The sequence below is a fragment of the Hyaena hyaena genome, unplaced genomic scaffold (genome assembly GCF_003009895.1).
Source record: "Hyaena hyaena isolate Hyena2069 unplaced genomic scaffold, ASM300989v1 scaffold_917, whole genome shotgun sequence".
Classification (NCBI taxonomy): domain Eukaryota; kingdom Metazoa; phylum Chordata; class Mammalia; order Carnivora; family Hyaenidae; genus Hyaena; species Hyaena hyaena.
In genome coordinates this window covers 21,912-38,115 of record NW_024081537.1, presented here as the reverse complement: position 1 = coordinate 38,115, position 16,204 = coordinate 21,912, and the positions used below count along the sequence as shown (strand labels likewise).

Below are 16,204 nucleotides of genomic sequence, written 5' to 3'. Positions count from 1 at the left end.
ATGTCTTGGACACTGGGTTCTCTAGCAAGGGAGTAAGGATACCCCAGAACCATGGTCAGGTTGAGGCAGCCACATCTAGACCTTGATATGAGCAGCAAAATGTTGGAGAGAAGCCAAATTTAGCCCAGGACAATTCCAAGGCCACTGTAGCTGTCCCAAGGCCACTGGAGAATTGGTAGATGTAAAGGGGATGACACAAGTTGGGGGGGGCAGTGGTGGTGCCCAACAGAGTGCCCTGAACTACAGCAAGCAGCTATGGCAGCTTTGCATATGGGACTGGTGACCCAAGCAGGCAGAGTGAAAGCAAGTAAGGGCCTGGCCAGAGAAAGACTTTGCAAGCCAGCTAGGAGGTCAGATTTTAGGCCAAGGACTGTGTGCAGCCAAATGGTGGGGACTGAGAAAAACCGTCATACATGTCAGTTTCTTGCCTCTACTTGTGGCAGATGCCTTCCCGAATGAGGTGCGTGTCTCCTCTTTGGCGATGGCTAAATTCATTTGTCACTCTCCCTTGGCATTTTATTCTCCAGAGAGTTCTCTGGAGGATGGGGAGGTAGAGCTGATCCTGGGAAGGAGCTGTCCCATTCAGTGAGGAGGTGAGCTGAGTTGTTCTGTCAAGTTCCTGTCAGCCCAATGCGTCGGCTCAAACCATGTGAGCCACAGGCCAACAAGGCGTTTGGCTGTACTAGAAAGTTCTGGGAGGATCTGTAAGATTAAGATTTTGCCACTGACTCACAGTGTTACCTGGATCACTTAACCTTAGTTTTCTTATCTATAAAGTAAGTGGTTCCACACACTGATCTCAGGAGACTTGTATAACTTGTATAAGCTCCATGATTTGCATGGGTTGTTTTTAAAAATATTGGCATAGTTTTAAACCCCTTAAAGTGGCAGTCTCAGGAGTAGCCCCCCAAACCGTATTTGACCTTGGAAGATGTCAGCTATCATTGTTGAGACACTCCCCCCTCCATTTACTTCCTTCAGGGTGAAAAACCCCTTGAGCTGTATGGTCACTGTTACCGTTACTCCCTCTACTGAGCAACCTCATGTTTACATCCCAGCTTCCCCAAGTGAATTGGACTCCATTTCAACCAGGTAAGAAGAGACAACCTGGGAAGTGTTCTCTGGGCTATACCCACCCTTGAGTTAAAGGACTTGGTTTTTGTCCTGTGTCACTTCCCTAATATTAGCTCTAATGCCACTCCTAATTCCCAGCATCCCATTGGTTAAGGGGCCAAATAGTGTAGCCCAGATCTATAACATGGATCATTTTATGATACCTATAGCAATTAAATGTGAGGCATCCTGGTATGCTGGAAAGGGCATGGGAGCTTAAGAGATGGTAGGGGAAATTAACTAGATAAAAGAGGTTGGAACAAGATGGAATTAAGTAGATAAAAAGTTAAACAAAGTTAAACTTTATGTTAAACAAACATAAAGTCATGTTTGTAGGTCTCGACAGAATCTCATCATATCCCCTTCCTCCAACCCAATGTTAATTCCTAGTACTCTGCCATCTGTAGGACCTTGCTAATAATATCTCTTGAGAAACGCATGGGAAGGCCAGAGAAAGTCCACTGAGGACAAGGCTTATGTCTGTCTCTCTCACATTATTTACCGCTTCACCTGCACTCCTGGACTTGCTTGTAATATTAGCTATTGCAGAGAGGCTGAGTGAGAGGTGTGTATGGGGGGCGGAGGGAGGGCAGGGAGTTTAGAGGGCTCTCTGATAACATCAAGCCAGCTTGATAAAGGTCAAATTCAGGGCCACGGTAAACCAAACATGAAACTGACTTCCAATGTTGCCAGGGACCTATCTAGGAGTGAGAAGGGAGAGATCACATTGTTGCTAGAGATTTACACAGAGAGGCAAGGACCAACAGTCTACAGCTGCCACTTGGAGGCTATCCTGAGCTAGGGTAAAAGGGAAAGAAAATGCAGTCAGAGAGGACAATACAAAGTGTTGTATTGCAGTGTACTGCAGTCTAGGGGAGGGTAGGAGATAAGCCTCCCATAGTAAAGAGATCTGCGTGAAGGGAAAGCATGTTTACATTGGCTGCAGGGAGCATTTTTCTAGGGCTCTCAAATTTGCACACAGCAAGCTGAACCCACAACTTTCAATTTCAGCCTAATCCATAGTATGCTCAGTAGTGCAGCAGCTCCTGTTTGCCACTTTCCTTACCTGGTACCACTTTCATTAGTGCCTCTACCCACAGAATTTACCATAAGCCCCTTCACTTCCTCCCAGCCTTGGACCCCTCCTTTGGGCCAGACCCAGTGCCCTGGACTTGTTCAGTACACCTCTTTCCATTCCACTGTGCTTCTTCTACAGCAAAGGGATTCTTTTCATGAAGGAATGCATGAATGCAAGTGAGATATCCTCTGGGAAGCCAGTGTCTTCATGCAGGTAAGAGCAAGTCCCAGACCCTTCCATGATTCTGAATCCCCCATACCTTTCCTAGGGCTTGGCCCAGAGTTGTTTCTGTGTAATCCATTTATTGAATGGATGAATGATGTAATTGCCCGCAGACATGATTTCAAGCTGTTTTACATAAGTTGGTACCTTTGTGTTCCCCTTTATTGTTAATTCATCCTACACCCCGCTTCCAGTGCTGTCCCTTGCCTCACTTTTTGTCTTGGTATACCACAAGCTTTCTTTAGTGAAATTCTGAGAGCATTGCTCTTTACAGAGCTGGCAAAGCCCTTAAGGACTTTTTATCTAGTTAATTCCATCTTGTTCCAATCTCTTTTATCTGGTTAATTTCCCCTACCATCTCTTAAGCTCCCATGCCCTTTCCAGTATACCAGGATGCCTCACATTTAATTGCTATATGGTCACTGTTACCAGTAATTGCACACATTTGAGCACACATTTGACTGCAGGTCCTGATGCATAATTTTTACTCATCGTCTCTTTATTTGCTTATTTCCTGATGCCATGTGGAAGGATACCTTCATGCCACCTCAGTTAAAAAGTAATCTGCACTGAGACACCATTCCCCTGGGAATGTTTTTTATAGCACATTATCTCACTGCTAGGATGAAGATTTTAGTTACAAAGAGGAGCACCCTGGTCTCGTTTCACGATTGGGCCTCTGGGGATCCTGGACCAGGTTTCACAGGTGCTGTGGAATAACAGATACGTTCAAGCCCCACGTTAGCCCCCATTGGTTGGGTTATTTTTTCACAGGATCCTCAACCTTTCTGAGCCTCAGTTTCTTCACTTGTACCTCCTAAGGGTGGTTTTTGTCACTAACTTTATTGGGATATAATTCACATGTCGTAAACTTCAGTCTTTAAAGTGTACACAGTTCAGGGGTGTTTAGTACATTCACCATGTTTGCAACTATCACCACTATCCAATCCAATTTTCATTACCCCAAAAAGAAACCCCATATCCATTAACAGCCACACAAACCACCAGCCACAGCCCCTGGCCACCACTGATCTATTTTCTGACTCTGCAGCTTTTTTATTTTTCAGGGAGGTTTTAATATTAGAAATAATATATATGAAAGCCCCAGAACCCCTGAGGGAGCTGTCCCTGCCATCTAGCATTTGCCTCTATAAGTGTTACTTAACTGAACTCTATCTCCTGAGTCTTCTCTCATTCCCACCGTTCTGTTAAGTTTAATTCTTACAATCTGACAACTAAATTTATTTTAAAATTGAATTGTAAATTCAGTTAAAAGATTATGTCTTATGAAAAAAACAGAGTTTCTTTATTGGAATTGTGTTTTTCCTTTTTGCTTTACCTTCTAGGAAGCTTAGAGATAAGCTTAATGCTCAGAAAGAAAGAAAGAAAAAAAAAACAGAGCCTAGACTGAAATTCTAGCTCACTCCTTACTCCAAGCATGACCTTAGGCGGGACACTTAACCTCCGAGCAGCAGTTTTTCTGGCTACCTTTTATGGCCACCACATGGCTCCTGTGAGAATAGCAGCTTGTAGCTGGTCACACCTTCCTGACAATAGGGTTAAAAAAAATTTTTTTTTAACATTTATTTATTTTTGAGACAGAGACAGACTGTGAGCAGGCGAGGGGCAGACAGAGAGGGAGACACAGAAGCTGAAGCAGGCTCCAGGCTCCTAGCACAGAGCCAGATGTGGGGATTAAACTCACAAACCATGAGATTATGACCTGAGCTGAAGTCAGACACTTAACCAACTGAGCCACCCAGGTGCTCAAACAATAGGGTTTTTTGTTTTATTTTAATAATTTGCATTTATTATCAAAAGTCATATTGAAAATGAAGATGCAGAAAGGAAAAAAAAAACTTCACCCCAATTCCCTTTCTAACTCAAACACAGGTAATATGTCAGAATCTTTTCTTCTTTTATTTGCTCCCATTCCTAATGTCAGATTTCTGCTGTGAGTGGGCTCTTTGTGACTCACATTATAACCCAGATGCATATGTGGGGAGAAAAACCATGATCCTTTCCTACTGGTCAGTGAATCTGTGAGGGTGTTCTCCTGGAATACACAGCCTCAAGAATCGTGGCCACCTCCCTTGTCATCTTCTTCAGAATAGCAGGTATTCTTTGCTCCCCACGCAAGAGCCCTCCTCCAAGAGAATTACACCTCCTTGGCACCAATTTCAAAGCTTTCACAGCTCTTCAGCATAACAGATGACAGCTGGCCATGCAGAACTGTGTCTCAGCTTGTGACCACAGAGTTAAAAATATTATCAAAGCATTTTCACCCATGACTGTGGTAGTCATTTGACTCCCATCTTCTGCCCTCCTCTTCCCCGCCACACTCTCTGCAGCGTTAGAAGCATTGAAGACTCATGTGACATGGAGAATAAACCTGCATGTGACAGCTCTCTGTATTCTGAGAGGTAAGTCTATTATCTTTCCAGGGAGCTTGTGGGTCTACAGAGAAGAAACAGCTGAGAGACATTTCCACACTAAGTCCATTTGCTTTGGTCTTCTGTTTGGCTGCTTCTGATCCACTTGCAAACCTGTCCTTCAGATGTCACACTTGAGGCAACTAAAGTCTTTGAACTCAGCTAAGACAAGAGGGAAAACTCAAAAGTCTACTGATAAGTGAAATGGTGATGTCTGAAAGCCCAGAGGGCTCATGTCAGCAGAAGAGGCCATTGGGATTAGAACCTAAATGATCACTTCATGAACCTGTAAATATGACAAGAAAGAAAGAAGAAAAAAACCTAAACTACAAAAGACAGCGATGGGTGGAAAATGAGGAAAACTGGGTTGCTATCATCAAGAAGCCAGAGAAGAGCCAGAGAGAGCGATTCATGTAAATTGAATGAATGTGCAGAGGTTGCTTCATTCAGCAGTTTTGAAAGCTGTCACTAGATGACAGTGGCCACAGGATGGTCTTAATGATTAAAAAAAAAAAAAAGTCCTATTTTTAAATTCTTGAAGTAGAAGACAAAGGAGTCTTAGAGATGCAGTTCACTCAGGTCACAGTGAAGGGAACAAGCCAGGACTAAACCCCAGGTCCATGACTACTCCCAGGTCAGGTCACAGATAACTGTGTTATCTGACTAAGTGTGAGATGAAACTGGTGATGGTAAAATACGTGTGGGAAACAGGGCTTTGAGATGCTCATGGTAATTCTGGGCCCTTGAAGGGAGGAGACTATGTGACTCCAGGTTGGTAGCAGCACCCCTACCTCCTGTCAGAAGCATGTCCAAATCTCTGAAAGAAAGCTCACAATTTACGCCTGAAGGATCAGGGCAGGCAAGCACTTTCAGCAGGTTCTCTATGAGAAGGAAAAGCAGGGGTGACTCTCAGAAACAAAAACAGGGATCCTCAAACTGGAGAGATACTCAACCTAGAAATCAGTATCTAGAACTCCAGCATGAGGTCCCAGCCGACTCTATAGTTAGACTGCCTTTGGGATGGTCATTGGAGTATCATGAAGCGGGGTGGGTCCAAGACAGTAGGGTCTGAGAGGTAGGGCTTAGTGTCCCCAGACATGAAGGGAAGTGTCATCAAGACAGGGGGCCAGGTAAGGCAGACAATGTCACATGCCCTGTAGAAGAAGGCATGGGTATTCTTGTTCTAGAGGGGAGTAGTGCCCCCAGCATACTAGGCAAGGGGTCAGGGAGAAGCAAGCTGCCTGGAATAAGAATCAAACCAAGGGGTCCACACATATGATTGTGAATAAGGTGAAGATACATAATCAATTTCTGGAAAGATCATGAGGGTATATAGTGATCTGAGGCCCAGTCCAACCCAGGGATATGCAACCAATTTCACACTGCAGAAAAAGATGGCAGGCTGAGAATACAGGCACATATGGCTGTTTGTGTCAAACCAGACGGTCTAGCTGCATCACATCAGTAGTTTGCATGCCAGCCTGACTGCCAGGTTCTTGGTTTTCATCTCACAGAACAACTGGAGGGATCTGCACTTACTGCAACCAGGAGATCAGAGATTGTCCAAAGATTACCCTAGAGCATCTTGGCGTCTGCTGCCATGATTATTGCTTTAAGGTAAGGAAGAAGGTCAGTGCTGCTAACATTGTCCAGACTTAGGGAGCCTCGTGGATCAAAGAGTGGAAAGAATGCATGATCTCTGTGTGATTGCGCTCCATTCCAGAGGCTTGGGAGAAGTGGGAACTGAACGAGTGGAGGGAGGTGAGGATGCCAACAGTCATTTCCATGGTGCTCAGCATCTTTTGCAAACTGGAAGCCAGAATGCCTTATCAGCCCATGGCAGCTGTGGAGATGGTTGGAAACCCAGACACCTGGGAAGTCATGACCCCTCTTATTCAAGACTGTCTGCAGGAAGGCCTGCTACAGATGGCTGGCCACTCCCCTTGTCCTTCAGATGTCCACTAGAGTGGCAGGTGTGAGGGTCATGGGGATAACAGGGCTACACTGTCGTAATAGCCTTCTTTTTCATTAGGTTTTCATATCACCTTCCTTTGGACCTTAAATATCACAATTAAAGTCCCTCTACCCTCCGACAACAGCAATGGAGGAGGAGCCCTCCTCCAGGATCAGTGCCCTTTGTGGGCTACCTCACCATATCCTCATGGTAACCTGCCAGTGTGTCCATTTTATATATGAGGAAATAGATACTCAGAGAGCCTCAGTAACTGGCCCAAGATCACCCAGCTAATAAAGAGTGGATTTAGAGCTCAAATCCAGGCACAGTTCTGAAACTTGGGCTCCTAACTACTATGTGATCATCATGCCTGCTAATTTGTGTGGATTTGTTTCCTTGAGTTTTGTCTGTGTTTTCTACCAACTTTTGTTCTCTGCTTCAAAGTCCAAGATGTGCCATCAAATCAGTGTCTACTCAGGTACACCCTCCACAGTCCACTAATTTATGTTGCTTCACTTGAATGTTGACCTCTAGTTGGCTTTCTCTTTCAGTGTGGGATTTGCAGTAAGCCAATGGGTGAGCTCCTGGATCAGATCTTCATTCACCATGACACCATCCATTGTGGAAAATGCTATGAGAAGCTCTTCTAGGTGGGTACCAAGCAGCCAGGAAACTTATTAGGGAGAAGAAGTGTGCCCTCATTTCCCTGAGTCTCAAACCAGGACACTGATATCTCTCTTACACTCGAAGCTTTGAGGTTTTAGGTGGCACAGATAAAGACCCTCCACACAGACTGTTCTAAATTGCAGGAGTTATAGCATCTTCCTCTCAAGAAGCACCTTTCATGCAGCATCTCAGCTGAGCTCTCTAGGTGCCCTGGGATGCTGGCCAGGCCTGTGTTGTTAGCCTCATTTGAGGACAAGCAAATAAAGACCTAAAAAGGAAAACGGCCTGAGAAAACAACTAGCTAGTGGATGGCAGAATCAGGATCTCAATCCAGCATTTCTAATTCAAATCCAAGGCTCTCTGCTAAATTCCCTTGGATCACTTCCACCATTGCTTATATAATATAATATCGGGATTCAAAAGGCAACGTTCTCAGTAAAACAAGATACAAGTGGAGGGCCAGCAGCAGGTAAAGGCCAGGATAAATGGGCATATTTGGGAGGGAATGGTGCCATCCTAGGGCTGGCCAAACCAGGAAGGGCTTCTTAGGTAGCCTCTGGACCACATTTTCAACACTGCCTGAAGACAGGTTTGCATGCTAAAAGCCAGCAGAATTGACCCAGACTCAGTTTCTGAGCTGTTTAGGACCTGGGGCCTATAGGAGGACACTGCCTTTCCAGATCCTCACAGCCCCTCCTCCTTAGCACCTCCTCGGCTAGAAGCACAGAGCGGAGTATCTATCTTGAAGGCAATGGAAATGGGTAGCAACCAGGCTCTGCACCAGATATAAGCCTATTCTGTCTTCTCTCTAGAAGGCACATTGATGTGGACTGTTTTTCCTAATGTCTGGAGACATCAACCAACCCAAGAGCCTCTGACTGGTTTTTGGATTGGATGTGAATTTCTAATCTTATAGCTATTACTATTTTCTTTTAGCTCTTCCAGGCTAAGAAGAAGCTGATGACTCCTGGACAAGTTTGGCTGTCCTCAGTTGCCCCAAGTTGCTAGCTCCTCTTTCCTCACTTTCTCCCTTCCTATTTGATTTCTTCAGACTTTTGTCCTTTTCAAATTGAACTGGTTACATCCAGTACAGTATCTAAATGATGACAATAACTTGTGCGTATAGCTTTTTATAGCTTAGAAAGCACTTTACATAAGTGATCTTATTTCAGCCTCAAGGAAAAAAGATTGAACAAGAATTCCATCTCGGCTTTCCTAAGATACCTTGGCTTCCTGATGAGTTTAGGTGGTCTGGTACAATAGGCAGGAGCATGAGTTTCAGTGTATCCTGACTTTTGGGACAGAGAGCAACCCCACAATCTAGGTCACAGCTCTAAGTGTACCTTTGGAGCTTTAAATCAAGAGGGTCCCCTGAAGCTTCTGAGGCATCAGGTGGGTAAATCTCTGATGGGTAAATTGCACACATTGAATGCTAGGGATTGGCATAGGCTAATATTTAGCTTGTCTATTGTAATTGTCATATATGTGTGTGCGTGTGTGTGTGTGTGTACATATATATAAATGTATGAATACATATATTCATACATTTATATATTTAAATTTCCATACACATTTAAAAGTAGTTAATTGCTTTTATTGAGTTATATAGCAGATTTTAACTATCTTCTTCTTCCCACTTTTCCCTCTAATTGAGGATTTTTTTTCCTGCAAGCAAATGGGCATGCATTAGAAAGTCTACACAGATAAGGTTGCATTCCATGGGATGTGATTCTTAAGAGACCACTGACCAAAGGAACATCTGTGTCTGAATCTTGATGGCTGATTAATACCTTTGCCCTCAATTCCAATATTACACAGAAGTCTTCAAAAGTAGGTCTTAGGGTATATAGACTCCAGCAGGATTAAAAAGGGAGAAAAACAGTTAACATTTCTCAAGGCCTTACTATATATTAGGCGTTATCATAAAGTTATGGCATTAATCCCAGACTAATCCTATGCAGAGGTTATTCTTGTCCCCAATTTACATATGGTAATATTGAGGCTCAGAAGGTGGTCACTGCATTGTGTGGAACCATTTCTGTCTCTCTTCAGAAACCATGTTTTCAGTAACAGTAACCACAATACCAAGCATTGATTTAGTGTTGTGTGTCAAGGACTGTGCAGAGGTTACCTCATTTTACCAAGTAACAGTGCCCTCTGTAGGCCTCCCCTGAGGCGTACTCTTACAAAGAGAGGAAAGTATGAAATCATGTTCTTCCTCTGGGCATCCTAGGTCTCCCACAAAAATCAAACTACCCTCCTTCCCTCTCCCCCCCCTTTCTATGAAAACAATTTTGAACTGAGATACTCTTCCAAACTCAGATTTCTCTCCTGGGTAGAGATTTGACTCACAGACCTTCTCAAAGAAGAGCTTGTCAACCTACGGAAGGCCCTAGTAAGCTACCCAATCTGAGCTAGCCAAGATAGCAACAACTACTGGAGTTCCAAGTACTTGAAACAGAGAAACCTGTTGGCTGTCTAACCGATTGCAGGCCCATCCATGCAGTCAGCTAATACTCTACTAAGGTTAAGCTCATATGCCTTTGGGACCAATATCACTGCATAAGGTCCTTGAAAGGAAGGACAACCTGAAAGTTTTTCTGATGAAAACTGAGGGTATCTTTCCTTGATTTAATTAGAAAACGTCTCCATCTCTCTCCAGTTTCTGACTCCTACGCACATTGGCTGGTGGACTTGTCTTCCCACCAGTTCATCAGAGAGGAACATTCCATTTATTTACATAGATGTGCATCAGATTTGCTCTGAAGGGGAAAATTGGTATAATATTGGTCATGTACCAACACGAAATATGAGCCAGTATTCCCCAAGTATGGTCCACAGCGTGGGGTTTGGCACATGATAGATACTGACACATAGGTGCTGAATGAATGAATAAAAGGGAAAGAAAGGCTGCTCCTTTGTGTGAGAGGTACCAACCCTGAGTCAGTATAGGCCTAGTTAATGGAGTACAGGATAGAGAGATCCAAGATAGGCTGACTTCTCCACCTTTAAGATACACTCTGCCTTTAGGAGAGTTTTAGAGTTAATATGCAAGAAATTAATAGAAAACTTGTAAGATCAATATTGATTTCTATTCAAAACAGCCTCTTTCATGTCTAAAAAGGCACAGAATTCTGCAGACCTAAGAGAGGTGGTTGCATTATACTTTTGCTTCTTTTTAATTGTCTAGTGCTTTTAATCACGTTTGCTTAACCCAGATTAATGTAATCAATATAATAAATGTTGAGATATTATATATGTCAATATTGTCAATGTTTAAGGTTTCCTTTTTTTTTTAAGTGTAATAACTTGGTGTATTGGCTGTGTAATTTATTTTCTCGTATTACCTGAAGCTATTTTCTACAAAATCAAATAAATACTTCAAGAAGTATCAAATCTAAAGAGAACAAAATAGCAAAATCTAGAAATTGTGCATGCATAGGAAGTATAGACTTTTAGACTGATCAGATCTTTTAGGTTTTTTTTTTAAGTTTACTTATTTATTTTGAGAGAGAGAGACCAAGTGCGTAAGTGGAGGAGGGTCAGAGAGAGAGGGAGACAGAGGATCCAACATGGGCTCTGTGGTGAGAGCACAAAGCCTGATTAACTGGTGAACCGTGACACCATGACCTGAGCCAAAGTCAGATGCTTAACAGACTGAGCCACTCAGGTGCCCCTAGACTGGCTAAATCTTAACAAAGAATATTTTTTTGGGGGGTCCATCCTCCTCTTATTGCCATTGCATACAGATGGCCACCTAGTCCTTGTTGTACACTTGCAGTGACCTACTTAGTCCCATAAAAGCCCACTCTGTCTGTGGACAGGTCCAGTTTCAGAAAATGCATTGTTTAGTTGAGTTAGAATCTGTTTCCTTTTAACTGTCACCCACTGGTAATCTGTCATCCCTTGCCTATATACCAGTTCCTAAAGTAGATGAAGATGCTTATTGGGTTCTCACTCATCAACTCTTCTCCCATCTAAACAACCCTGGTCCCATAAACTCTTCTTTGACAATAATTCTAAATATGTATCTCTCAAATACCCTTCTCAAAGGTGCCCAGGCACCATCTGAACCCGTTCCTCCAAAAGTGTACCAATAGTCAAGACTTTCATCTTTCTCATTAAGATCAGTTCTACAGAATCCTGTTGAACTGTTGTGCTGCCTATCAAGTGATCCATACTTCTGAGTTTTATATCCCAAAATACAATTTGCTTGCTATGTCTTAATCTAGCCCAGGGACCAAAAAAAAAAAAAAAAAAAAAGAAAAAAGAAAAAAAAGTGATCAAAAAGTCAGTCCAAAGATAGAAGACATGGCAGAGGAATCCTTTCACTACTGAGCAGGGACCTTGGAACCCAATGTTCAGTAGCTATTGAGCTAGTGTCCCTGGAGCTACTTTCTCACCCCAACCTCAGTCACCATCTTGGCTAGATGAATACAATTGGGAATGGAAGAAGAGGTTTTATTACTTCAGAAGACAAAGACTACAGCAGCAGCTCCTAACCAGATATTTCTAGAACTCTCTGTTGGTAACAGTATTTGACAAAAATACCTAAAAGGAAAATATGGTAGTGTTATTTTGAAAAAATCACTTAGCATACCAGGTTTCCATCAAGCAGATTGATCCCAGTACTTACCCTCTATTCCTCCCCCTCCTCCCCCATAGATCTATACCTGTGAGAGGTCCCAACCCATGAACCCTCATGTGGTGTCATCTTAGGACTCTGCTTATGAATGTCTTCCACCTCTGGATCTCTAAAGAACACATTCCTCTTGTGATGCTTCTTTGCACAATATCTTCTCCCTGTGACAGTCCCAAGGGAGGAAAGATTTCACCAGGGGAACCAACACTGGTTCCATTAAACTGAAAGTTGAGACTGCCACCGGGCCATGTGGGGTCCCTCATGCCACTGAAACAACAAAGAAGAGGGTTAGTGGCTGGTTGATTGCTTCTGATTATCAAGGGGAAATAATGGTTGCCGTTACACAGTGGAGGCAGGAAAGACCATGTTTACAACCTAGAAGATTGATCTTCTGAGAGTGTTTCTTAGTATTCCCATGTCCAATAATATAAATTAATAGAAAACTATAGTGACTCATGCAGGCAGGACCACTAAGGGCTCATGGGCCAGGAATTAAGGTTTGTATCTTCCCACCAGGTAAACAACCCAGCCACCTGAATGAGGTCAAAGGGAACTTGAAATACTGGTGGAAGAAGGAAGTTATAAATACTGACCATGACCTCATGATGAGCTTCAGAAATAAGAGCTATGGAAACTATGCATATTTTGTCTTGCTTTGTTACTGTATATTTGAATCTACTAGCCCAATTTTCCTTCTCTTGTTTATTAATCTTCATTTAAATTGTGTGGGTGGTGCTTAATCTTATAGTCTGTGGATAACAGCATATCAAAGTGTAACTGTGACAGAACTAGAAAAGAACAGACATCCCCCAGAGAATGAGAGTGTCTAATGGGATTTTTGACACCCCTTTTTGGAGAAGATGAAGGGACATTCACCTATGAAGGATGCTTCAATTATGCTAAGCAGAAGCATAGTATTGTTACTGATCATTTGGGAGAAAAATATCGACAGAAGAGTATTATAAGTGATGAGTGGTCAAAAAGGTGAGCCATGCTGGATTGGCTGTTAGCAAATAGGCAACATGCCTGCCTCTTTGTACATTCTCTCCCCTGCATAAGGGAGAATCCTGGAAACTATACGTCCTAGAATTCATCATCAGAATGTTTCTGGGCTCAGTTCTGCAGGTACTTGAGTATTCTGAGAGGTACTTATACCAGATTTGGAAGGCAGAAGAGAAGAAGCCCTTATTCTCTGGCAGCAACACTGGACACTATGGGTTGTCAAAAATAGGATACATGTGTTTTCTCAGTGGCTTCTGGAAAACCCGAGGATCATCCATGACAGTCTTTTAGGCAGCTGGAATCATTGGGATTTTTTTCCTTATGTTCTAGTGGCAGCCTCCCTGATCTTTGTTTCTCTACCCTTCTATTGATTCTGTAAACCACTGATTCCCTGTTCTCAACACTTCCTGCTTGAGCAAGACTGGCACTGCTTTCCTGATGGGCCTCCCTGTTAACGCTATTTCCACTCAGCCTTCTTTTACATGAATGGCCTCTGCTTGTGAATGTTTTCTACCACACCATCTGCTCTGTGAAAGACCAATGCTTCAGGCCCTCCTCACTGTACACTGTTATTGAACATTTTCTGCACGGTGCTTGTCTCCCAGGGAGTAATTTGTGTCCCAGGCCTGTTATCTAACTCCATCTGAAGAATTCCTTTCTCTCTGAATGTCATCTGAACACGAGGCCCTTCCCATGAATGCTGTCTGTGACCCCAGTTCCCCCTCTTTCCCACTGCTCAGGAACTACTTTTGTCTGCTGCATTCTACATAATGTGATCAGCATAATTTCTTCCTCTGGGTGCTTTCTGCACCTACTTTCTGCTTGGAAATATGTGTGTATCTCTCTGAAGTTTACTCTGGCTGTGAGAGATGACTACAGGGCACTTTCTGTGAATGTTTTTGCACACTCATATTTTTAACAGCTTTATTTTTATTTTTTTTTTTACTGTGTGCTTTTCTTTCTTTCTTTTTTTATTTTACACACATATATTTATTGAGTTACTGGAACAAAGAAAAGAAACAACATGGAGTTTGGTTTCATAGACTTATGTCCAGTTAAGGTTGAAGAACAAAAACCAATGCTAAATACTAGTTTTATAATAACAGTTGTGATCAATGCAGTGTACAATGGATGTTTAACAAGTTGACCTAACCCCACAGCCTACAAAGTGGAATAGTGGGGGAGAGGGAGGGAGGCAAACCATGAGAGACTCTTGAATACTGAGAACAAACTGAGGACTGATGGGTGTGGGGGGGAGGGGGGTGATGGGCATGGAGGAGGGCACTTGTGGGGATGAGCACTGGGTGTTAAATGGAAACCAACTTGACAATAAACTATTAAAAAAGATATTTCAAAAGAAAAACTAATATCATAAGGAAAATTCTAAAAAGAACACAAATAAATGGAAGCTAAATATCATTCTACTAAACAGTAAATAGTTCAACTAAGAAATCAAACAGAACATTAAAAAATAATGGTGAACTATTGGTGGGAATGTAAACTGGTGCAGCCCGTCTGGATAACAGTGTGGAGGTTCCTCAAAAAATTAACACCAGAACTCCCCTATGACCCACCAATAGCATGGCTAGGGATTTACCCAAGGAATGCAGAAGTACTGATGCATAGGGCACCTGTACCCCAATGTTCATAGCAGCACTCTCAACAATAGCCAGGTCATGGAAAGAGCCTAAATGTCCATCAACTGATGAATTGATCAAGAAGATGTGGCTTATATATACAATGGAATACCACATGGCAGTGAGAAAGAATGAAATCTGGCCATGTGTAGTAACGTGTATGGAACTAGAGGGTGTTATGCTAAGTGAAATAAGTCAGGCAGAGGAGGACAGATACCATATGTTTTCACTCATAAGTGAAACAGGAGAAATTTAACAGAGGGCCATGGGGGAGGGAAAGGGGGGAAAATAGTTGGGGAGAGGGAGGGAGGCAAACCACGAGAGACTCTTGAACACTGATAACAAACTGAGGGCTGATGGGGGAGGGGGAGAGGGGAAGGTGGGTGACGGGCATGGAGGAGGGCACTTGTGGGGATGGGCACTGGGTGTTATATGGTAACCAATTTGACAATAAACTATAAAAGAAAAAAATAATGGTGAAAAATGAAAATAAAAATGCAACAGTCCAAAATCTTTGGGATACACCAAAAGCTATTCTAAGATGGAAGATTACCACAATACAGGCTTACCTCAAGAAGCAAGAAAAATCTCAAATAAACCACTAACCTTACACCTAAAGGAGCTAGAAAAAGAAGAACAAATAAAACCAAAAGCTAGTAGAAGGAAGGAAATCATAAAGATCAGAGCATATATAAATGAAATAGAGACTAAAAAAAAAAAAAAACTAGAACAGATCAATGATGCCAGGAGCTGGTTATTTGGAAAGATGAACAAAATTGATAAGTCTTTAGCTAAACTAATCTTTTTTTGACAGGAGAGATGATTCAAATAAATAAAATCTGAAATGAAGGAGGAAACAAAACAACCAACACTGCAGAAATAAAAAGGATTATAAGAGAATATTATGAAAAGGTATATACCAACAAATTGGACAACCCTGGAAAAAATATATAAATTGTTAGAAACATACAACCTTCCAAAGCTGAATCAAGAAGAAATAGAAAACTTTGACAGACTAATTACTAGCAGTTAAATCGAATAAGTAATCAAAAAACTCCCAACAAGCAAAGGTCCAGGACCAGATGGAGTCACAGGTGAATTATACCAAACATTTCAAGAAAACTTCATACCTTTTCTTCTCAAACTATTCCAAAAAATAGAAGAGGAAGAAAAGATTTCAAATTCATTCTACAAGGCCAGCACTACCCTGATACCCAAACCAGATAAAAACACTACAAAAAAAGAAAACTACAGACCAATATCTCTGATGGACATAGAGGCAAAAATTCTTAACAAAATATTAGCAAACCAAATCCAATAATACATTTAAAAAGTCACTTACGACAATCAAATGAGATTTATTCCAATAATGCAAGGTGGTTCTATATATGCAAACCAATCAACATGATACATTACATTAGTAAGAGAAAGGATAAAAATCATACAACCATTTCAAGA

At 42.2% G+C, this 16,204-nt stretch overlaps 1 protein-coding gene across 9 annotated transcripts in view; it reads left to right on the top strand.

Annotated features, from left to right (window-relative positions):
• The window catches only part of ZNF185 (zinc finger protein 185 with LIM domain), a 77,465-nt gene extending 64,715 nt beyond the window's left edge, over positions 1-12,750 (top strand). For 8 of the 9 annotated variants that reach the window (XM_039220694.1, XM_039220698.1, XM_039220693.1 and 5 more), the window contains 6 exons: positions 982-1,092; positions 2,330-2,404; positions 4,765-4,836; positions 6,360-6,462; positions 7,351-7,449; positions 8,402-10,729. In XM_039220694.1, coding sequence (XP_039076625.1) covers positions 982-1,092; positions 2,330-2,404; positions 4,765-4,836; positions 6,360-6,462; positions 7,351-7,449 — 460 coding nt within the window. In that variant the 3' untranslated portion in view covers positions 8,402-10,729. Of the gene's footprint in view, positions 1-981; positions 1,093-2,329; positions 2,405-4,764; positions 4,837-6,359; positions 6,463-7,350; positions 7,450-8,401; positions 10,730-12,623 lie in introns of those variants that run through there. The other variant, XM_039220692.1, reaches the window with a different exon arrangement.
• The last annotated feature ends 3,454 nt before the right edge of the window (positions 12,751-16,204 follow it).